General features: G+C 36.7%; 1 protein-coding gene across 8 annotated transcripts in view; it reads right to left on the bottom strand.

The window, feature by feature from the left end:
• The window catches only part of cntn5 (contactin 5), a 405703-nt gene that overhangs the window by 14094 nt on the left and 365894 nt on the right, over positions 1–25715 (bottom strand). For all 8 annotated transcript variants that reach the window (XM_048168025.1, XM_048168027.1, XM_048168028.1 and 5 more), the window contains 3 exons: positions 25062–25220; positions 15539–15688; positions 10717–10787 (listed from right to left, as the gene is read on the bottom strand). In XM_048168025.1, the coding sequence (XP_048023982.1) occupies positions 10717–10787; positions 15539–15688; positions 25062–25220 (380 nt within the window). The remainder of the gene's footprint in view (positions 1–10716; positions 10788–15538; positions 15689–25061; positions 25221–25715) is intronic.

The following is a 25715-nucleotide window of genomic DNA, read 5'->3' as shown; positions in this document are numbered from 1 at the left end:
ACACTGTTTTTAAAAAATAAAAGCCAGATTAGGTTTATACTAATTATCATATGCAGCTAGTTCAGTTAATTATATACTATTGAAAGAAGCTAACAACTAGCCTTTTATGTGATGGTTTACAGCACAGGCTAATTTTACAACCTGATCAATATTTTGCTGAGCAAAAAAGCTCTTTTTTTTCACCAAACAGCTTCAAAAACACACAGAGGCTTTAAATATGTATCCAATAAATTATTTCCATCTCCATATTTTTCCAGTTAAATGACATCCTTTGTTATGTCGGTTCTGAGAAAGAAGCAACACTAAATGGCACAGAATTACATCAAAATGTCAGAGAGTCCCAAATGAATTCTGAGATTTTCAGTTGTAATGAAACAGATCACTTGTGAATGTCAAGCGCTTGATGGTGAGCCTGAACACATCAATTAAAGATGTGCTAATCCAACATATCCAAGACCCAGCATACAGCGAGAGCTTGCCATTGTTCTGTGAACCATATCAATGTCTTTTCATAGGGCTTGGTTCAAGTCCTCGAGTAAATAAAGTGTGCGGGTGACGACATTTTGCAAATAATGAGTCAAATATCAATTAATGCAGTGCAATTGATGTCACTCCGGAAATCACGTGGTGATAGTGAATGGCAAATTTACAAGCTCTGCTCTAGGTTGAAGACATTCAACTCTTCACTGTTTAAAAATTTCTTCCAATGTATAGTACCTATATATATATATATATATATATATATATATATATATATGAAGAGTTCATTTGCAAAAAACGACAAACGCCATTTTAAAAAAAAAAAATTAACTAAGTACTGTGCATTATTCTCCATATATAGCACGTTCTGTACCCTAAATCCATTTTGTCAGAAAAGCCAGTATTGTCCACTTTCAGGCATCGCAAGTTCACGTTTTACAGCAGAAGCCGACAAGCGCCCTTGTTGTTTGTGTACAGAAACCAATAAGTCTGTTTTAGCGAATCAGCGCATAGTATTCAGGTCAGGTGACAAGGCTTCTAGTCACTTCAAAAAGATGCGCTAGCTGAGGGAAGTTTTGTCAAAGCTGACTAAAAGTGATCGAGGATTTATAATTTCGACTCCTGTAAGTCCTTGTACACCATACACGACTTACATGCTTAAACCTTGGTGGTTCTTTTGCGTGTGTGTGCGCAAAAGAATATATATATATATATATATATATATATATATCACATCTAACTCCAATGCCAACAAGTTTTTTGCAGACAGTCCTCCAAAAAAAAACTGAATCTATAGGTCGTTTTTCAAGCACCTTATTACGACTTATATTTACGTTTTAAAGTCATGCGCCCTCTAGCTGGCATAAAAATAATGACAGTGTTGTGTTACGTCTGTCGTCATGAAATGACGTATGACTGTTGTTACCAATCAAAATGCGTGTTCATTTAAATGCAATTTGTGGAATTTTTACACCATTTGTCCTATTTCCATTTAGCAAAACTCATTTTTTTTTATTAACGACTACAACCACCCCACCCCTAAACCTACCCTTAGTGATTATAGTGCATTTACACTTTATGATCACATGCACTCCCTGGGATCGAACCCACGATCACATGGTCACATGATTGCATATTGTTATATATTGCAATGCTCTGCCAAACGCGAAACCCGAAATATGACGCAGATAAAAGGGAACAATGCATTAAAAAAAAAAAAAAAAGTGTCCTGTTGTCAATAGGGGCGCAACTTTAGTAAATGCTCCTATGGGTCGTATTTCAGGGAAGTAACAAACAACTTATACAGGCGTACTGGTTGGAGGAAATGTTGTTTTTTTGCCATTACGCACAGATGTTTTTAAAATAAAAGTAGTCCACACAACCCTTCTAAAGTCATACAGCAACATATTTTGTGAGGAAAAACTGAACTTTAGGTTGAGAAACTGGAAGGTTGAGTAGGGGGGAATCACTTGTGAGTGATTCACTGACTGAGTACATTACTCTTGGAAATGTATATTTTTAGTCACATTTGTAACCATTTAAATCTCGCAATTCACCCTTCGCCAGGAGTTTGACTTACCAATTATGACGCTGAATCTGCCATTTTGTCCAACAAACATACCAGACAGGAGAGTTAATATTTTAACGTTGGTAGATTTGAACTTAAAAAATTAAAAAAAGCATACCTTCTAATGTTAATTCATGTTTATTACTAGAAGAGATGATCGGTTCACATGCCGTTTGAACTGAGACGCTACAGCGATCTGTCACGGCACATTAAAGAGTCACAACATGGTATTTATTGTTTGAATTTCTTAAAAAATGACAACATTTGAAAAACCAAAAATAGCCTGCTCTGTCTTGTCTGTCGACACAATGTCAGTGTCCTCTTTGCTCTGTGATGTATTTTTCGCTCTGTGAGAACATGATGTGTGGCGTGACAGCGCCATGGCTTGTCGGACAAAGCAACAGTAACTAAGGGGGGCGGGTCTTTGCAAAGAGTTAATTCTGACTTTATTCCTTGCAATTCCGAGTTTATAACGAACAATTCTGACTTTTTTTCCTCACAGTTTGTAGTTTAGCTATAAACTCAGAACTCAGAACATGAACTAAGAATGAACAATACTTCAACATTTATTAATCTCAGTTAATGTTAATGTCAGCATTTACTAATACGTTATGGAAATCAAATAATGTGTTTGTTAATGCACTGTGAACAAACAATGAACAGCTGGATTTTTTTTAACTAACACGAACAAAGATTAATTAATACTGTAACAAATGTATTGCTTATTGTTACATGTTAGTTAATACATTAATGTTAACAAATAAAACCTTATTATAAAGTCTTAATTCTTTAAGATTGCTTACACACAGTAGGCATTACTAAAGACCGAAATTACATTCCCTGATGTCTTTTTATTTTCTAGCAGTCCTATTGCTTATTGCGGTGAGTATTCGCGATGTGGTTTAGCATTTTGCTATGCTAAAACATCCAAATTATTCTTGTTCTGGAAGGCTGTATACAGTCTGCTGGTCACATGAGTTGATTTTGCCAGTCCAGCTGCTGACAATTTCCTCGCTGCTTTTTTCAAAAGAGGTTTGACACTTGCTTGATGTTTTTCTGAGGACGAGATATCAGAGTCTGTCTGCGACACCTGCTAGGCATTTAATAGAATGGAATGCAATCTATTAAGGGAGATAGAAATTTAATTAAAATGTAAGCCGGCGGAATTAAATCTTAGGCAATTTTAATAATTGACAAACACCTGTACTCTCCTCTCTTTTTGGCAGCGAATCTGTCCGTCATGCCAAATTTTGACTGATTTCCACCCACTTCTGAAATTATCACGTCCCTTGGCTGCAGCACCTAAAGTAAGATGCAGACGGATGATGGGAGAGAATAGGCTGTACCTTCCCATTAAATACTTTAGCACACGCTTTTAGCGCTATGGCTGTGTAATTAACTCACTCTGCTGTTTCTAGGAATTGAATTAACAACCCTTGAACCAACATTATTGGTGCTGGCTGAGCTTTTCTGCATGGGGCGACCAATAAATGGCCGTTTTAAAAAAAGGAAAAATCAGTTCTGCTACAAAATGAAGTGGAACATGTATCTAAAAAGGCTGTTGGGTGAAGGAGTGGCACCCACGGTGCAAATGAAGTCTGAAGGCGGTCTGATATCGGCATGCATGGCATGCTGCGGCAGGCATCGAATAGGAAGTAGGGCAACTGTAATGGTCCAGTCTATTGCTCCTGCTGCCCGTAATACTTTTTCTCTCTCTGCAGACACTAATGAGCAGACGGGGCGAGCTGTTTAGTCATTCATCCTGTTTAATAAGCAGTGCTCGGCCCAGCCGCCTTGGTATCCCGCAACCACCCAAAGATGATTCCAGAGGCAGCATAGCGGCCGGTTCACGTGCCACGAATGCCAAAGCAGGCACAGCATCTTCTCAAATACGCTAATATTGATTGGAGATGCAGAGCCAATTCAGTGGTTCTAAAGTGGTTAATCGGGGCGCAGATAAACAGGGTGGAGCTAAAACGGTTATATGGGACAGTGCCAGAGAGGAGGACACAAATGTTGTATACAATGTTGGGGAGGCTATGTACACACAATCTGTTTTCTGGGATTGACAACAGTATTTACTAACAGCTGTGACGAATTTCCTGTTCAGCATACAGTCATGTGAAAAAGTTAGGACGCCCTATTGAATTCCATGGTTTTCCGTATCAAGACGTAATAAAAAAATCATCTAGTGCTTGGCAGGTCTTAAAATGTGGAAAATAAAACCTCAGATGAACAACAACACAAGACATATCACACCATGTCATTATTTATTTAGCTAAAATAAAGCAAAGATGAAAAAAACATGGATGACAAAGTTAGGACACGCTATGGGTGTTTTCACACTTGGTCCTTTAAAAAAGGAACCGAACCAAGACCATCACACCTGTCTGTTACGATTGTAAGACACTTGCTTTTTTATGAGATCTCTCAGCTTGATTTTCTCACAAATGTGTGCAGGCAGATTTTCTCACAAATGAAGTTGAGCAACTTCCTCTTCCAGAACAGCAGATGGCGCTTTGCTATGGGTCAATTTACGCTTTTCTCCAGAGAGAAGCCCCGAAAAATAATAATAGTAATAATAATAATAATAATAATAATAATAATAATGTTTTATAGCACCTTTAAAAGTTGCACCTCAAAGTGCTTTACAAGAACATACAAATACAATGGAATAGGGAAAAAAAAAAAAAAATATATATATATATATATATATATATATATATATATATATGGCTTTTAAACAAAAGATGGCACATCAATCATCTTCCTAAAACTTCCTAAATCATCAATAAAAATATATAAATATATAAAAGCCATATATATATGGCTTTTATATATATATATATATATATATTATATTTAGGCTAGCCTGAAAAAAAAGAGAGTCAAGATTGCTGCTGTTGAGTTTTGCAGATAATGTAGAATTACCAAACTTTGCGTACTTCGTATTGAGAAACGCCCAACTCACCTGTTCACCACTCATTTTCGTCAGCTGTAAACTCCTTGTAAACTTATTTTCTATATGTATATGTTTATATATAACTATATATGTCTTGAAATGTGTTTTGATGCATGTTTCTATCTTTTATTTCCCATATTCCATTGTATTGTATTTGTATGCTCTTGTAAAGCGCTTTGAGATGCAACTTTTAAGGGCGCTATAAAACAAAGTTTATTATTATTATTATTATAAACGCATATTTCGGGGCTTCTCTCTATAGAAAAGCACCATCTTTTGTTCTGGAAGAGGAAGTTGCTCAACTGCATTTGTGAGAAAATCTGGCTTCACACATTTGCCGAGAGATCTCATAAAAAGGCAAGTGTCTTACAATCGTAACAGACAGGTGTGCGTTTGTATGCACTAGATTTGATATTTTTTCAAAGATTACATGCCATTTGTAGGATGGTTTGTATTTATTTATGAAATATGATGCAGACCCATTTATTTATATTTATAAAAACACAATACATAAATTTGTTATCTGTGTTTTCGCTCAAACTGACCTTTGTATTTGCACATCACTTTCTGTTTGTTTGCGAGTCGAGTTTTCCCTTGCAAAGCAGATCATGTTTGCTGGATTTGTTTGTTTAATTATGGCACAATATTAACTCCATACACAGAACCTGATAGTGAGACAGCAACAAACCATCACTTGTTCCACACAAACATCTTTGTTTTTTCCCCAGTTTTCTTTTTTAAGAAAAGCCACGATCAAAATTAAAGCTAGAGATGCTAGCCACCATTTCTATCCTGTATGTAAATGCAGCTCACGTTACTGAACGCGTCACGGATTGATGATGTAAATGATGATGTCCGTTTTTAACGCGTCTTGACTGACGTACAGTCTGACAATAACAACTGAGAACCCACAGTGTGACATGACTTATCATGTTCGTACAGCCTGACAAGCAATTGTAAATGACTATTACAAATCATACAGTGTGTACCCAGCTTTCTCTTTCAAACCATAGAGCTTTTATTTTGGTGGAAAACCACAGGGAAATCTTAAAGCTTTTCTTTTATTGGCAATACATTTATAAATGATTCTGACTGCAAATTTGGGAAGATGATTGGCACTTGTATCATTTTGAAATGCATGTTATAACTGACCCAAACTCACAGCACTTGCAGAAATTGAGTTAACATGGAGCAACATTTACAGAAAACCGAACCGCTCCGAGACACTGAAAACACTGGATCACGAGCTGCCTGCTTTTTAAAGAACGTATATAATACATTGTAGCCTTTGTGATTACATAACATGTTGTGTTCTCACAACCACGCATTGTTTTCGACCAATAAACGTAAATTGAAAATTGAACTTAACTGGCGAGTAATACAGCGTCATATACTCGCCAACGCAGATTTTTACTTGCATTTGGTGCTTGGCGAGTGTTATTGTCGAACGTGTGGTTGCTTTGAAACGTATTAACACTTTGTCAACAGGCTTAGGGTTTTAACGAATGATGAGGAATGTAAGCAAGGGTTAATGTACAGCATGCAACGTCAACTGGCGGCCCGCGGGCCAAATCCGGCCCGCCAGAGATTTCCATCCGGCCCCCAGAATAATACTGAATTCAGGAATAGCCTTGTAAGAGGAAAAAGTTTAGGGCTGGTCCGAATACCATTTTTTGATGAACATCGACTATTCGAAGCTTCGGAGAGAGGGGCTGAACATATTTTTCTCTCTAATAAAGGCAGGAATCTGTGTCTGTATATCCGTTTGCATTTTTATTATTTCGAGAACCGTTCATCCAATCGACTTCACAGGGGAGTGCAGTGTCGCATTTGGTGCAATATAGATGGACACGCGAGACGCGACACATTCAGAATTAATAAACTTTTAGTAAACTACAGTTAGAGCAGCGCGAGCGGGAAGCGGCGCACCTCACGCGGGCAGGGCTTATGCTCCGAGAACGGACACTGCACTAGTGATATAAAACGCACACACACAGGTCTGTTAAATTAAGCAATACTTTTAAGGTAGTCTAATAATTTTCTGACTAACAAATTGACACAGAAATTTAAACAAAGAAAAACGAAATTAAGTTAAATTAAAACGAGATTAATTTAGATTGATAATAACGGGTAAAAATGCTAATACATTTTGTCTATTATTCTATTTTCCACAATGTCAAAGCAACAAAACACAAGCTCAGACATGCACAAACTCCGCTGTTCTGCGCTCTAGCCAGAGAACACTCCCGTTGCTGGAACACGCGTCGGTTCTATTTCTAGCATGCACGCGTTTTCTGCGTGGCTCGAGCGCGCCTGAGACGCGTGTCTCAGTGTGCAAACTCCAACCTGTTAAATATGGGAGCCGAAATAAAAACGGACACGCCACGCAGCTGAGTCGCTCACGCAGCCAGTGTGTCGCCGGCCTTATTCAAGGGGGAATGAGAACCGTTTTTTATTTTTAATCTAACGAAACAAAAAGCCTTCTGAAAAGTAGCTTGTGCCATAGCCTGCCTTCAGTCAAGAATGACGATAAACGCGTTCTCTCATTGAACATCTTTTATTGTTTCACGTGCTCATTTTTTCACAAATGTCAAAATTTTCCTTGCCTGGGATTTGCGCACAATTGCGTGACAGTGATGGACAGCTTGAAAGCCTCACAAATATGAAGCCTAAAATATCGCTATCGCCCCCTGGTGGCTTGCTGCAGTACAGGTAATATGTAAAAAATAACATAAATTTGGAATTAGAATTAGTGTATCAAATAATAACATACAGTATTAGGATACAATTCGAATTTTATTTTATATTACGAGTATCTGGCCCTTACAGAGTCTGCAGTGAAAAATTCTGGCCCTTGGACAAATATAGTTGATGACCCCTGATGTACAGGGTCTGTGCTAGAAAAGGTTCAATTCCAGGTATGGGAGACAGACTTGAGAACTTAAGTATTACTAATTTCATAAAGCTGCTCAGTAACCATTATGTCCTTGAGTAAGGCACTTGGGCTCCGGGGGGACAGTCCAATTAATGCGCTGCAAATCGTTTTGGCTTAAAAGAGTCTGCTAAATGATATGTAATTTAATATGATGTATGACGTCTCAAAATAGCACCTGAAGCCCCTTTCAGGATACCTGTTAATATGATCCAGCAGTAAAGAATTAATGCTTGAGAATTCTCCTGTGCATTTAAAATAGTCCCCTTGTAAAGCAAACATTAGATTTAAAATGTGTATAGAGCTCTAAGACATATTCTGCATGTTGTGAGCAGAGTGGAGGCATATAATTGAACTGTCATCGCCAAAGTAAAATTAAAACTACGATTATTCTGTAGTTACAGTAATAACTTCCTCAAAGGGTTATAAACTCAGGAAGTCATCATGGTAAAAATATTCCATTGCATCTGGAATGAGCCTTATCGTCTTTAATTTCTCACTAAGGTACAGTTCTCCTAATATGAAAGTTATTTGCCTGGTGACAGTTGGGGCCTGAGTATTTAATAACTGCAAGAATAACCGTCACTTCAGCGTACATCTGTTCCACAATTCCCCAGTTAATCTCACCTTTAAATGGCCTCATTTAGAAACCTTCTTTTTAAAAACGTGTTTATATGCACAATACTATCCCTCACAGCAGTGCACAGAAACAAAGGTGACACTCCATGCTAGTATCCTCTTTACATGGTAAGAAAAACTTACTGGATGTTTCTGCATATTGGAAAATCTCAGATAACAAACAGATGTTCCAAAAAACATCCATTTCAGGGGAATAGCATTTTGAGTATTCAAGGTTAATGATCATTTTAATCTCTCTTGTGTGACTAAACTTTAAATTTTTTAAACAGTTTCCACATTGACAACGACTGTCAAGCTCCCAAAAGGACAAAACAACAGTACATTCATATGATTTGAATACTATATTCCATGTCTTATGAATCCACTGACATCAAACCTGGAACAGGGCATGCATGTGTAATTTCTCAGTTTGCATGTACATGAATGAAGTGCGAATCCAAAGTTTTGGCAATGGGGTAGATTATCAGTTATGGACAACTTCATAAGTCATCAATACTATTATTTGCTAACCTGCTAGTCCCTTGAAAAAAGATGTAGTACACTTTACCCTACTTTTTAAAATATAATAGTTTTTAAATATACTGTAAAATAATTTACTTAAATGCAAACTGAATGTAATGTTTTGCGGCACCTAACTGCATGTTATTTACAGTTAAATACAAATATTTTACAGTTTAAATTTGCATTGAAGGATAAAAATTAGGGCTGGGAAGCGATTAAAATTTTGAATCTAATTAGTTACATGATGTGGAGATTAATTAATCACAAATTTTATCAAAAAATACATAAAATTTGGCTGAGAAATTACCCCCAAAAGACCTTTTGAAATCATTATTGTGTAAAGCATCAAACAGACATTCAGTAGAACACAAATGATGATTTTTAACTGCCGTCTGTCAGTCAAATAATGGGAGTGAATGGGAATTCGAACAATAACAGTCGAAAAAACGTGCATAGACAAATCCAAATTAAACCATGCGGCTCGTGACGACACATTGATGTCCTAAGACACGAAACGATCGGTTTGTGTGAGAAATCGAACAGTATTTATATCATTTTTTACCTCTAATACACCACTATGTCCAACTGCGTTCAGCACTCGCTTAGTGAGGTCTGATCGCACTCTGACAACAGCAATGATGTCTCGCGCATAGACTTCAATGAGTGCTAGACATCACTTCCGCTGTCAGAGCGTGATCAGACCTCACTAAGCGAGTGCTGAACGCAGTTGGACATTATGGTGTATTAGAGGTAAAAAATGATATAAATACTGTTCGGTTTCTCGCACAAACCGGTCGGTTCGTGTCTTAGGACATCAATGTGTCGTCACAAGCCGCATGGTTTAATTTGGATTTGTCTATGCACGTTTTTTCGACTCTTATTGTTCGAATTCCCATTCACTCCCATTATTTGACTGACAGACGGCAGCTAAAAATCATCATTTGTGTTCTACTGAAGAAACAAAGTCACCTACATCTTGGATGCCCTGGGGGTAAACAGATAAACATCAAATTTTCATTTGAACATCTTTTTGATGAAATCTGAGAGCTGAGAGCTACACAAATACCACTTTGATGCTTCAAAAAGTTCATAAAGAGACTTTAAAACTAATCGATATGATTTGAGTGGTTTGGTCAAAACTTTCTGAAGAGACTCGATGGCTTTATATGATGAACAGATTTAATTTAATCTTTACAGACATAAACATTGATCAGGCTGTGAAGAGGCTATGTGATATGCCCTCAATCTAAAACCAACACAAATATGCATAAATGGATATGGATTTACTCAGTTTTCCTATGTTAATAATTTGAAAAAAGTATTAAAAATGTCTAGCAGATCTGGACTAAATCTGCATCCTTTTTTTCTTCCAGACCAGCAGCATGGCCACAAAGCATACAATTCCATTTAGAATATAGTTATTCATCTGTTCTTATAGGGGACTGTAAGTGTAGCAATCCTTCAATAGGCAAATTGCAATGGTGGCAATTATGGCCGGATATAATTACGAACGCTCAAGTCAATTAGCTGCGTGAATCTATTTGGCCAGGAACTGCAAGTCTTTTATGCCATATTCATTAGCATAGCAAAAGTTCACAGTAGGGAGTCCACTGTGCATGCTGAGTGCAAACCTACCTCCCAGGATATGACCAGCTCATGCCTGCGGCCATTCCCACCTCTCACGTTGGCAGGGGCTACCGACGGAACTGCAGATACAGAAATACTGCAATGTAATAATGCATTATATTTAAACTTTTTGTATTAGTATGTAAAAATGTGAGTGAATCACTGCTTCTTAATGACCACGAATGATTCATTAATGCTTGGCTGTTTTGACACATGAAGAAGATTCACTCTATAGGTGTAACTTTTAAAACCACAACACAAAACACATCTGACAGCTTGATTCACACAAACAAACAAAAAGATAAATAAAGACAGGAAAAAACTGCACAGGAATAGTTATAATTATTTTAGAATGACATATTACTTATTTACACTCATTTAAACAAATACGAATTCCAAAGAAACATCGGAAAAACATACCTAGGCCACACATACAATTCACTGCAGTTTCCAGCTGAAATGTACACTAGTGGCAATAAAACATCAACAACTTTTATTCCTTTTCACACAAATTATGATTACAGGGGCAGATTATGGATTAATAAAGACTTAGGCCCTATCATACACCTGGTGCAATGTGGCGCGATGCAAGTGTTTTTTGCTAGTTTCAGCCTGACGCAGTTATCATTTTCACATCCAGCGCCCACGTTGTTTAAAGGTGCCCTAGATTATGTTTTTAAAAGATGTAATATAAGTCTAAGGTGTCCCCTGAATGTGTCTGTGAAGTTTCAGCTCAAAATACCCCATAGATTTTTTTTAATAAATTTTTTTAGCTGCCTATTTTGGGGGATCATTATAAACGCGCCGATTTTATGCTGCGGCCCCTTTAAATCTCGTGCTCTCCGCCCACAGAGCTCGCGCTTGCCTTGAACAGTGCCTTAACAAAGTTTACACAGCTAATATAACCCTCAAAATGGATCTTTACAAAGTGTTCGTCATGCATGTGGCATGCATGCGTCGGATTATGTGAGTATTGTATACTGTTATATTGTTTACTTCTGATTTTGAATGAGTTTGATAGTGCTCCGTGGCTAACGGGTAATGCTACACTCTTGGAGAGATTTATAAAGAATGAAGTTGTGTTTATGAATTATACAGACTGCAAGTGTTTAAAAATGAAAATACCGATGGCTCTCTTGTCTCCGTGAATACAGTGAGAAACGATGGTAACTTTAACCACATTTAACAGTACATTAGCAACATGCTAATGAAACATTTAGAAAGACAGTTTACAAATATCACTACAAATATCATGTTATCATGGATCATGTCAGTTATTATTGCTCCATCTGTCATTTTTCGCTATTGTTCTTGCTTGCTTACCTAGTCTGATGATTTTGTTGTGCACATCCAGGCGTTAATACTGGCTGCCCTTGTCTAATGCCTTTTATAATGTTGGAAACGTGGGCTGGCAGATGCAAATATTGGGGTCGTACACCCCGACTGTTATGTTGAGAGTCGCCTGTTCTTTGGAGGTCTTTTAAACAAATGAGATTTATATAAGAAGGAGGAAACAATGGTGTTTGAGACTCACTGTATGTCATTTCCATGTACTGAACTCTTGTTATTTAACTATGCCAAGATAAATTAAATTTTTCATTCGAGGGCACCTTTAAACAGCAAATGCATTTGCACCCATTTGTGCGCCCATGGGCGTGCTGGTCTGAAAACGATGTGTGTTCAGGCGTATTGATGGCGCATTGCTATTTTGAGGCAACTGAAATAGACTGCGCCATTGACTAACTGAAACCTGCTCTAAAGTCAATGGTGCAATATTTGTTTTGTTATTTAAAGATTGCATTAGTAATATGCGCCTATGGGTGCACAACGCGCGTACACTCTGCTCGTTACACACACAGGGACGCGCAACAGCACACAAACATGTCAAATATTAAAAATAAAATGATTAAAATGTAAAAGATTATTATTGTGTGCATAAAGATAAAAATGCTTTGGTGGAATCTGGCTTTTCCCGTAGATGGTCTGCTTGCGCGCTTTAACCTCATGCATGAGCAGATCCATTTCCTCTATAGAGAAGCGTTCAGTTTTTCCACTTGCAAATGTAAATAGCGAATCCGCCATAGCGCGAGCGCAAGTGGCTTTTAAAGGGAATAGGAGATGAGACTCTGATTGGTTTATTGCACGTTACGCCCCCAAAACACACCCATTACCCATTAAGAGAATAGGGACAACCCTTTTAGACCATGCACCTGGCGCGCCAACCATTTTTCCCGTCCTTAAACTAACAAAAGTGGATTTGGAAATGCCCATGCGCTTATATTGTTAAAATAGGGCCCTTAGTTTCACACGGTTCCTTGTACAATATTATGTTATGACCTCAAAGCACTTTTCATTGTGCATGATTTGTAAACTAACACATTTTTGCATCTCATAACCAGCTCCATATGACTTTTCTGATTTAGTAAACTTGCACGGTAGTTCACCTGGTACAGCGTTAATGTGTGATGTGGAGCACAGTCCTGTGAAAAGTGAGTTGGAATACAAGAGCTCAAAAATCGCATGATTGCTTTAGCAAATGCATTTTTATTTCACGTTTGCTTTTGTTGACAGTATCTTTTAGGTTCAGGGTAGGGTTTAGTGTAGGTGGTATGTTATTTTCAAGTGTGACAGAGCATTAACCTTTCAGCGCCACTCACCCGATAATTTAATTTCCGAATATTTTAGATACTAGTGAAAATATATTCCAATTTCGAGACCTTGGCTAAAACTACTAGCTAATATAATAACTAATATAATTTTAATAGCCTACATTTTTAAAGACAAGTAAATAGTCAGTAATAAAATAAGAACAAATAATCAAATTACAAGCAATATTATAAATAAATATAATGCATCAAAGGCAGGTCTTACTGTAGTTTTTAGGTGCAGAAATTGTAGGTTAATCAAATAAATAACACTGCATAGTCTTCATATCCTTTTTAAAGTTCAAGAGCAGTGACTGATTTTTTTCCTCCCTTTATTATTTGGTTAACATTAACACTGCAGACAGCAGCAGAGTTTTTAGGATGCTGTCACTTTAAGAGCAAATGCACACAGCAATCATGCGTTTTCTTTCTCAACAGAAGACATAACCGACTATGTTTACTAGGATACTCTGCATTTTTTAACATAATTTTGTGTGAATTTGTCCATTCAAGCACAGGAAGACATGAAAGAGAACTCAACTTAGTATTTGTGCGCCTTCTGAGACGTGGCTTTCTGGGCCTTTCACGTGTTCTAGTGCTTGAATATTTAAATTGGAAAGGCTTACATTTTTTAGATGATGCACCACTGACCCATCAACTATACAGAGCGTCGTTAAAGGGTTAGTTCACCCAAAAAAGAAAATTATGTCATTTATTACTTACCCTCATGCCGTTCCATACCCGCAAGACTTTCTTTAATCTTCAGAACACAAATTAAGATATTTTTGTTGAAATCCGATGGCTAAATCAGTTCATGTGAGTACAGTGGTTCAATATTAATATTATAAAGCGACGAGAATATTTTTGGTGCACCAAAAAAAACGACTTTTAGTGATGGCCGATTTTAAAACACTGCTTCAGGAAGCATCGGAGCATAATGAGTCAGTGTATCGAATCATGATTCAGATCGTGTGTCAAACTGCCAACGGCTGAAATCACGTGACTTTGGCGCTCCGAACAGCAGATTTGATACGCTGATTCATTATGCTCCGATGCTTCCTGAAACAGTGTTTTGAAATCGGCCATCACTTTATAAGTCATTATTTTGTTTTTTTTGGCACACCAAAAATATTATATCATTTTTAAAAAAAATTTAATATTATTTCTTTATAATATTAATATTGAACCACTGTACTCACATGAACCGATTTAAATATGTTTTTAGTACCTTTATGGATCTTGAGAGAGGAAGTGTCATTGCTCCCTATGCAGGCCTCACTGAGCCATCGGATTTCAACTAAAATATCTTAATTTGTGTTCCGAAGATGAACGAAGGTCTTACGGGTGTGGAACGGCATGAGGGTGAGTAATTAATGACAGAATTTTCATTTTTGGGTGAACTAACCCTTTAATGTTTGTTCATGTTCATATTCTCATAACATTGCATTGTTAGAATTCATAAAAATGTTAAGGGCCATATGGTGACTGACACAGTTTCATATACTCCAATTTTTACTCGCACATGAGTGTTAATTTTAGTCTCTGGCTGTAACAACTAAGAACTGTTATTGTATGGAAAAGTGCTTCAAAAATTCTTGTTTTATGCTCCAAAAGAAAAAAAAAAAGAGCATAGGGGTTCAGGACAAAATGAGGATGAGTGAATAATGACAGAACTATTCCTTTAGGAAAAAACTAAACAAATGAACAGTGGCATATGATGACAACTGCAATAATTAAATTGGCTTTAAACAATGATAAAAGAACAGCATTATATTCACGTATTGGGACATTTTGTTGCTGCGTAATCGAACAGGCCTGCTGAATGTTTCTGAAGCAAAGTGTGTTGAAGCGAGGGTTTTGTTCTCCGTAAATAGAGAATTCTGCAGCCTCTTTGCCTGAGGGCACAAGTGCCTTTCTGCTTCAGCTCAAACACAAAAACTTGTTTAAATTCATGTAAGCGGCTTATTTTCCACTTCTCCTCCAATTAAAATAGAACCAGGGTCACCCTGGATATTCAGACGGGTGACGGCGGTCGTAAAAATGTGTCACAACACGCAGCTACACGATCCCTCGAGTGGAGGATAAACGAGACTTGAGAGAAAACAGTTTGTTTATTTAGATTTCTGTTCTGTTGGAGGACGTTTAGCTCAGTGACATTCACGGGTGAGTGAACCAATGACAGATACCTGCTTCCTTAGTGCGGACTGCTCTGGAGGGGGTGCTCGGGTCGCCTGTGCCAATGCCGTTCGTGGCCACCACCCGAAACTCGTACTCCACCCAGGGGTTGAGCTCCACTGCCATGGCGGACTCCATGCTTCCTGTCACTGGGTCTGGATCTGAGGGGGACGTAGAGCAAAACGAAGAGGTACCAAAACATGTGAGGAATCAATACAGCTTAAAACACAAGCCAACACAAAGCATCTACTGTGACTAAATCCTTGCAGACTGCAGGCTTTTGGACTGATACGTACAGTATGCTTGAGCTACACACACAGACAAAGTACAATTGTGAAATACATGTGACAATGCAACAATTTCATGACAGTTAAGAAGTGCAGCTACAAGAAATACTGCCAATAGGCCTATGTAAGCCTGAGACTTTTTACATTAATGTAGACTACTGAGAATTGGAGAGAAAGGGTTTTTAATTTTAATTAAGAAGAATAATTCTCGAAAAATGTCACAATGCAAAATATGCTATATACAGTATATATAGGCTTAATTTTGTTAATTTCTTATTTTGTCTTGTGATTTTGGGGGGGGGGAAACAGCTGGACTTTTCTAGGAAGGTTTAGATTCACTCAAATACTAACAGAAAAGTATCATGGAATTACCACGTTTATTGATTGATTGATTAATTGATTTGATTTTAAAGAACATGTTTTCAAAAGATGTAATATAAGTCTAAGGTGTCCCCTGAATGTGTCTGTGAAGTTTCAGCTCAAAATACCCCATAATTTTTTTTAATTTTTTTTTTTTAACTGCCTATCATTATAAATGCGCCGATTCAGGGTATGCGGCCCCTTTAAATCTCGTGCTCCACGCCCCAAGAGCTCGCGCTTGCCTTAAACACCATAAACAAAGTTCACACAGCTAATATAACCCTCAAAATGGATCTTTACAAAGTGTTCGTCATGCAACATGTCTAATCGCGTAAGTATGGTATTTATTTGGATGTTTACATTTGATTCTGAATGAGTTTGATAGTTTGCTCCGTGGCTAAAGCTAACATTACACACTGTTGGAGAGATTTATAAAGAATGAAGTTGTGTTTATGCATTATACAGACTGCAAGTGTTTAAAAAATTAAAATAACGACTTCTCCGTGAATACAGTAAGAAATGATGGTAACTTTAACCACATTTAACAGTACATTAGCAACATGCTAACGAAACATTTAGAAAGACAATTTACAAACATCACTAAAAATATCATGATATCATGGATCATGTCAGTTATTATTGCTCCATCTGTCATTTTTCGCTATTGTTCTTGCTTGCTTACCTAGTCTGATGATTCAGCTGTGCACAGATCCAGACTTTAATACTGGCTGCCCTTGTGTAATGCTTTGAACATGGGCTGGCATATGCAAATATTGGGGGCGTACACCCCGACTGTTACGTAATAAGTTATGTTGAGATTCGCCTGTTCCTCAGAGGTTGTTTAAACAAATGAGATTTATATAAGAAGGAGGAAACAATGGAGTTTGAGACTCACTGTATGTCATTTCTATGTACTGAACTCTTGTTATTCAACTATGCCAAGGTAAATTCAATTATTGACTAAAATAATATTTTTACTACTAGTACTGGAATTTTAATTAATGTAAAGAATGTAATTTAAAGTACATTTATAATGAACATTTCACTTGCTTTTGGAACATTCTATCTGTCTGTTTTCTCTGTTTCTGTCACAATGCAGTGCATTCTGAGACTGCCTTCTCCTCTCAGAACACATGCCATGCTCATTATTTAGACAGAATAAAAAATCATGCTGCCTGTGTTTGAAAGAGCCTTTGGAATGGGAGCATGTCTATGATGCTTTAAATGCTGCTTATGTAGGCAGCTCACTAAGCTGTGGAATGGAGCCAACATCTAGTTTTGTAACATCATTGATTGATTTTTGAACAACCTAAAAAATCAATACTGGATTTTTTTAAAGACCACCGAAGCATAAAGCTTTACACTTCTACAATAACAAGGAACACTTCTAATACAAAGAACAATTTCAACAGCAGTACCTGTCACAGATGCATAAACTGTCTCTCTAAAAACTCAAATTTAAGATTGATGGTCATGCCTTTGTAAAAAAAGAAGCTTAGTTATATTGACTGTACACTTGTAGTGTACTTCAAAAAATATGTGCAGATAATATATTATACACTTAAAAAGTGCACTTTGTACCGTTTGATGTCAAATTAAACGTTTTACACACACACACACACACACACACACACACACACACACACACACACACAAAATTACGATACTGTTAATTTTCATTTAACACCATTGTACTGTAGGTTCATCATTCAAACAATTGCATTGTGTTATACTGACTTGAAACAGTTGCGTTTTGGCTCAACTCAATATTTTCATTTTGAAAGAACATATTTCAATGAATTAGGCCAAAAATAACATTTGATGCTTGTTAAATTGACATGTACTTAAGTAAATTAACTTAATCCAAAATTATTTTCATCCACTTTACTTAATCCACTTAATCCATTACCTTATGTAATAAACTTAAGTTTACTAAAATAAATAATGCTAATTAAATACAACATAACCCAGTTACGTGGAACCTGTTGACATAAAAAAAAGTTCAACGTATCATCTTTTGACTATACTCTCACGACCAATTTATATATGTTTTACAAGATGGCCAAATCGTACGAAGTCGTACAACCTCATTTGTACTAATTCATATGGTTTGTTTAAACCCCAGTGACGGGAAGGTTTAGGGGCGGGGTTTGGGGTAGGTAATTCGTATGAATTCATACGAATTTGGCAACTCATGAAATATGTATGATTTATCAAAAAACATACAAATACGTACGAATTGTCATGAGATCAGGTTGATAAATCATGTTGATTATCTTGTTATGCTTAAAAGAATTATACTTACTTTGATGCATTGACTAACAAGTGTATTATTGGATTACATTTAAAGTTAATATTTTTTTTTTTTAATTGCAACTTTTGTAATTATAGATATATTTCAATACATGACAAGTTTCAGAATAAATGACAGTATATTTTAGTTTAACGTAAATAGGGGCTATTGCACCAAATTGCACTTAGTTCTAGGAACTAGCCACTAGGATAGTTCCCCGTGAACTAATTTCTGCCCCGGGCCATGTCCCTGGTTGCATTCGCACTGGAAATAGGAACTGCGAAGCGGCCGACAGCGGCGTATTTAAGCGCGGCATTTGCAAATGCTAAAAACCGGTGAATGGAGGATGCCGTGATTGGAACTGTGTTTGTTGTGTGTCGTGGGTTTCCTGATAATGGAGAATGGAATGTAAAAGCATAATCTACGTCAGTGGTTCTCAAACTTTTTAGCGTGGAGTACCCCCTGAAGGGATTACCATCTTTCTGCGTACCCCCTCTCTTCCACTTCGACTGCAGTCACACCTTTTCCATTAATGGACAATATTTGCCCCCTAAATTGATTTTCCAGTGCATATTTTTACGTTTATGAATAACTTTATAAAATAAATAATGTTTTAAATAAAAAATGTTTAATAGAGAAATATGCAATTATAGTAAAACAAAGTGATACTTTTAAATATTAAACTAAAACTGCCAGTAGGTGGCAGCAAGTCACTGTTTTTATGAGTGAGTCATCGAGTCATTCATTCAGTAAAGAAGCAAGTGGCTGTGAATGAATCATTGAATCATTAACTCTCACGATTCGTTCAAAGCTGCATTCGTGTGTTGTAGTTCTGCTCTGGTTTTTGTTAGAAATATTTTTTCGTTGCAAAATAGAGTAAATACTGACAGTACTGCATTTAAAATGTACGTTTTGTTTTTTGACCTGTTGTATAATAATGCACGTTTGCAGTCATGTGGATATTTGGGAACAATTGCATTCTTCCTCGTTATCAACATTAAATACAAGAACTCACACAAGGTATGTTTTTGTATCGAAGACAGTTTGAGTTTTAAATTGATATAAATCCACTATCTATGTCTATATTTGTTCGTCATGCAAGTGCTAAATCCCCACTTTTACAAAGGTGCATTGTCGAGAAGGGCAGTAATTTAGCGCGATTTAAGGCAGCAGATTCTGCACGCAATCTATCATATGCATGCTGCTTGTGTGGATGCAGTCATTTTAGACTGCAAAACACGAGGTAATTTGATTAAATGTAATGGATTTACGGCATTTTGCCAGTTAGAAATACATGCTCGGTTTTAATATTATTTTAAGGTATGGTAGAGTTAAATGAACTACTCCGCATTTTGTTCGCGTACCCCAGTTTGAGAAACACTGATCTACGTGACTGAAAGAGCAAAAAGTGGGGCTAAGAGATTAATATCCTTCAACAATTTTCAGTATCGAGGTGGAGAAAAGAACACAACCCTGCAGACAACAGATAAATGCCACTATTGCTGTTTTCCATGTTTGTGAGGTAAATATGCCGGGTGCCAGTGTTTGACGTGTTTGACCAATCAACGTACATTTACGTCACTGATAGTTCCTATAGAGCTGGTTTAGACCCTACTCTGAAGCAGGAGCTAATTAGTTCCCCAAAAAGGAGTTCCTAGAACTAAAAACGTTCCTAGTTCCTGCGGTAACATTGCAAAATCCGGGTACTTTAGCCAATAGTTATAGGAACTATGAAAAAGTTCCTCCAGTGTGAAAGCCCCTAATGATTGTCTGTACTTTTGGCCGTACACTTTAACCATATTTAAAAGACAATTCAATAGAATTATGAAATCATATATAAAGATGTACTTAAGTGGATCAATAAAAGCACTCTAAAGGTCAGCTAATTGCGTTTAGTATAAATTTAATTGCAATTAACATGCAACTATGTGTCTGTAACCATTCAGTATTTTCTTTTAATGTATTTTTTTAAGTAATAATCATTTTAAAAGTATAATAAAGCGTACTTCTTTTTCACAAGGATGTACCCAGCGCTTCTCGGCTTCTGTTTCTCTGAGGAATTGAGCTTTGAATAAGAGACTGAGAAATGTTTCCATTGCTACTAGTAAAGTGAAATTGTAATGTTGATTTCACTCATGGTTTGCTCAAGTCAATACGCAAGAGACACCAGACACAAGATTGTGTTCGCCCAGAGGACACTCCTCATTCTACACTCATTTCAGTCCAGACACACATTTGGCTGAAGACCAAACCTCTGGGCTAACTTCTGTCTACAGTTAACGGCTGTACATAACCTGTGGGACCAGAGCCCTGCTCCAGGCGTGAGACAGCGAGATGATAAATTCCCAGATGCTTTCCACAAAATTTCTCTTTTTCCCCCCTCTGGCTTACCCTGTCTTATCTCACTGTTTCTCTTCTTCACCCTCTCTATACTTTCTTCCTTCAGTTTTTTTCTTTTTCTTTTTTCTCTCCCTCTTTGACCACACATGCCTCGATTTCCTTTGAATTCCTCTGAGTTTTTCATTTTCGGTTTTAGTGTGCTTTACTGGCATGTCAAAAAAACAAACAAAAAACAAACAAACAAACAAAAAACTTTACATTCGTATTGCCACTAGCTCTTGGGCTTTTTAAAAGATCACTTTTTAAAACTTTGTGTGTATGAGCAACACAGCAACATTGGCTCGACCAATATGGTAAGTTTGGGGTGGGTCTTTATGTTTGTCTGACCAATGACAGGAAATTTGCTTAAAAACTGTCATAAGGTTGCTTTTCTGTTTTGTATACTATTATTTACATACTGTTTTGCTATTTAAGCTTCCATCCATTCATCCATCCATCAAAACAACATGCAACATGCAATTTACCACAATTTGGAAGTACACTTTAACCAAAGACAATACAAGTAATTATGAAATTACATACAAAGATGTACTTAAGTCTTACTTAAGTGGGTCAAAAATACACGTTAAAGTTCATCTTATTGGATTTAATATAAATGTAAACTTAATACATTTTAATTTAATTGCAGTTGACATGCAATCAAGTGTGCAAAAAACATTAAAACAATATACTTAAAGGATTGCTCTACTTTTAAATAAACTTTTGCTGATAATTTACTCACCCCTATGTCATCCAAGATGTCCATGTCTTTCTTTCTTCAGTCGAAAAGAAATTAAGGTTTTTGATGTAAACATTCTAGGATTTTTCTCCATATCATTCATTTAAATGGGCACCAAACGGTTGAAGGTCCAAATGGCAGCTTCAGTGCAGCTTCAAAGGGCTTTAAACGACACCAGACGATACCAGACGATGAATAAGGGTCTTATCTAGCGAAACGATCGGTCATTTAAAAAAATAAATAAAAAAAGTTTAAGTTTTATAAGCACAAATGCTGGCCTTGCTCGTTTCTCCGATGCGCGTTCGTGACGTCACGTAATACGCAATTACGTTGAAAAGGTCACGGTTGACGTAGGCGGAAGTATCGAGTCAGTGTTTACATTACAAATGTGCGGAAGGAGGATCTTTGTGTCAGTTTATTGTTTAACCCTTTGAGCGGTACGTTCCCACATATGGGATGTTTATTTCTGTGCCCCTGGGCGTACGGTTCCACATATGGGATTTAGACTGTTCAGCGACGTCACATAACTGCTAGATTCAAACTGCTTTCGCGCTCTGGCTGCGAGACGGACGCGCGCTCTCTTGTCATCACAGCTATGCAGTGTTTTCAGCCACATAATGCTTCTTTTAAGGTTTCAGACATTTAAATACGCATAAGCACCATTAAACAATACATTTGGAGTTTATAAAATACACACTGATGTCAGACGTCAGTGGAAGCATCAATAAACAGTGAATTCAAATATAATTTGCCGACATTTATTCATATCAGACACACATAATGGGTCTAAGTAACTATAAAGTTTACTCTCTTATTCTTCCAGTTCACCAGCCACTTACTTGCATATATTTCAGGAGAAACTGATGTATTCACCTGCTGTAAATCAGACTGACAGAACTCTGTGAACTGCAGTGCAAACTAAGATGGCGGCGCCCATCTCGCATTATAGATCAAGATAAAGATCATTTATAAAGGTTTTTAAACGACAAAACACGCTCACTCACACATATTTGAGAATCGGAATATCATATAGTTGAAGACATGTAAGCAAGTTTGCGAATATTTTAAATAAAAAAGGAAAAACAAAATAATATTGATCCATCTCTCATACAGTGTTATTGTGGCTACGTTCAGCGCTCCTGACATGCACGCGTCGCCATGGAAACAGTAAGGGCAAACTTTCTAAAATAAGGGTCGCCTTAAAAAAACTCACTCTGGCGGTCAGTTAGAATATTTTAAACTCACGCTTGAAAGGTGTGCATATCCTGGGTGTTTTAATATTAGAAAGCCTAAAAGAAATTTTTTGTCAGGACAAAAATTTGTGACTTTTCATAGATTTCCTATACACAATCCTGAGCGAATGAAACTGTGGTTGCTATGCTTACGTCAACCGTGACCTTTTCAACGTAATTGCGTATTACGTGACGTCACGAACGCGCATCGGAGAAAAGAGCAAAGCCAGCATTTGTGCTTATAAAACTTAAACTTTAAAAAAAAATTTTTTAAATGACCGATCGTTTCGCTAGATAAGACCCTTATTCATCGTCTGGTATCGTCTGGTGTCGTTTAAAGCCCTTTGAAGCTGCACTGAAGCTGCCATTTGGACCTTCAGCCGTTTGGTGCCCATTGAAATGAATGATATGGAGAAAAATCCTAGAATGTTTACATCAAAAACCTTAATTTCTTTTCGACTGAAGAAAGAAAGGCATGGACATCTTGGATGACATGGGGGTGAGTAAATTATCAGCAAAAGTTTATTTAAAAGTGAACTAATCCTTTAAATGTGAATTGAGTGAATGTAAAGTAGTATGCTAGTCTGAACAGGCTGTCTAAACTCTACACCACAAACTCTGCTAGTTTGTTTCATCCCCAAGGGTCTTTGTTGCTCATATAGCCTCAAATTGCTTATTGGAAATGAATGACTTCTGGATACTTTGTCAGCATGAACGCCCCTTTAAGCCTAGTCTATTTCTAGAGGAAGGCACAGTAAAGAACATGAAGTGCTGCTAACAGTGTTTAAACACTCCAAAGTAAACATTTTCATCTTTGCCTCCTTGTTCTAATCTGAATAGGTTCAGCACATAAAGCATTGTGTGCACACTAATTGTGCCTTATCTCTCTTACTTTCATCCGTGTGGAATGTTTATTCTGAAAAGAACAATTCATCCATATCAAGACAAACAAAAGTCCATAAAACTTTGCTATTATCTAAAGTTGGACTGCTAATGTTTGAACAGATGACATAAAAAGCTGTTGTCTTTGGATAATAGCAGATAATTACAAGCAGTATTACAGTCAAGGTACCCAACATAAAACCATTTAACTCCTGATAGTGATGGAAAAATATAGCGAGGGTCATATTTATGTAACACATTATCTGACAAATTACTAAAAAAGAGCTGGATAATTGGGTGAACTTAAAAAGCATGTCACGAATATCTCTAGATTTTATAAAACATTTTGTAGAAAGATGTTGTGTTATTCATGTTCATTGTGTAATTGTTTTTCTTTTGATTTTAGGATGAAATATGAACCAGTTCCCACTGAACTATTAGTTTATAGTTAATTCATAATTCATGAACAGTAGTCTCTACATTGTTAATACATTAATAGACAAGTTCTTTGTTCACTGTCTCTGTAATTAAAATAATATCTAAGGATAATCCATGGCTAGCTGTGCATTAAATGCTTTTGAAGTATATATCTAAAGTGAAAAGTATAATTATTGATTTGTATGGCACTCATTGAGTGATGTTCAAGTTTATTCACTGGAATAAGCCAGTAATTATGGCTAAGTAATACAGTACTACTAAAGAAAATTTCTGGTGTGTTCATGCTTAACTACCGCATAAATAATGCATAATATTCCTTTACTATATTTTCAGTTAATTATTAACTACTGGTGTGGTATTGCTTAACTACCACATGATTATGGACCCTTAAAATAAAGCGTTACATAATGTATTAACAATATAGAGAATACAATTTAGATATACTATAACTAATAGTTTATAAATGATTTGTAAGTACTTTATTACTGTATACTTATAAAGTGTTTCTGAAAGGTATCCTACTACTGACCTTCAAATTAATTTGCCATTAGATTTCAGCCACTGACATTTAAAAAAGCACAACAGACATTTAATAGAGGCCCATTGGGCTCTATCCACACATCCTTACAAACAGATGGGAGGAAAAGTCAACTCCCAGAGCTTGAGTCTGCATTCAGAGACACTGTTAGCAGTTCACACTTGTATGCTGAAAACCAAAAATTTTGAGTGAGATCTTATATAACAAGAAATGTAGAAGTACTTGAGTATTTGAAGAGTCACTGATCATTAAAACTTTTATATGCAACCTAATGAGATTAGGATATTCCAATAGCATTTGATTGTGATTTGAATTGCTCGGGTCATTTGCATCACTCAAACACACACAACATACACTTTGACATTAACATGTATGGAAATGATTACCGGTTTTCACAGTTTGCCAGCCCAGAGAGACAGGGCTACGTGCCTGTACATTGTAGGTGGTAATTGGACTGTGGTTGTCAACACCGTGGCTCCATGACAACGTCGCTGTGGTATCCGTGATCTCCTCTACAATCACCACTCCAGGAGGTCCAGGAGGGCCTAGAAAAAAAATGCCACTGAGTCAGTCACACTAAAATAAAAGATATGTTTACGAGACTTTCCCACATTTTTACCTTTTGATTAAGTCTTCTAGTGTTTAACAATAGTATCTAGCCTTCTTCCTCTTGATTATCCATTGATTGGTTGGACCATGATTCTGAACACTTAAGAGGCATTTACCTCCTATTTACATGCAATGTCTCAATCCAGATGCATTTAAAAATACATCTTTTTCTCTCTGTTTTGGCCTTCCGTCCACAATGAAACAGCATTTTTGTCCTGAGAGCATTTTGTAGATGATGGATCCAACGTGGATCAATTTAAAACCCCATTTTCGCATTGCTCTGTGGACTGTGAAAATGGAGGTATTCGAAAGTGATGACTTATGTTTGGTCATGTGACACATATTGTACCTACAGATATCTATGGTTAATACAGTGTTGCTAAATATAAATGTTTTATTTTGTACAATCTTAATATTACATTTCTGCAAAG

Source organism: Megalobrama amblycephala, linkage group LG19 (assembly GCF_018812025.1).
Source record: "Megalobrama amblycephala isolate DHTTF-2021 linkage group LG19, ASM1881202v1, whole genome shotgun sequence".
In the NCBI taxonomy this organism is placed as follows: Eukaryota; Metazoa; Chordata; class Actinopteri; order Cypriniformes; family Xenocyprididae; genus Megalobrama; species Megalobrama amblycephala.
This window is presented reverse-complemented; position numbering and strand designations above follow the sequence as displayed.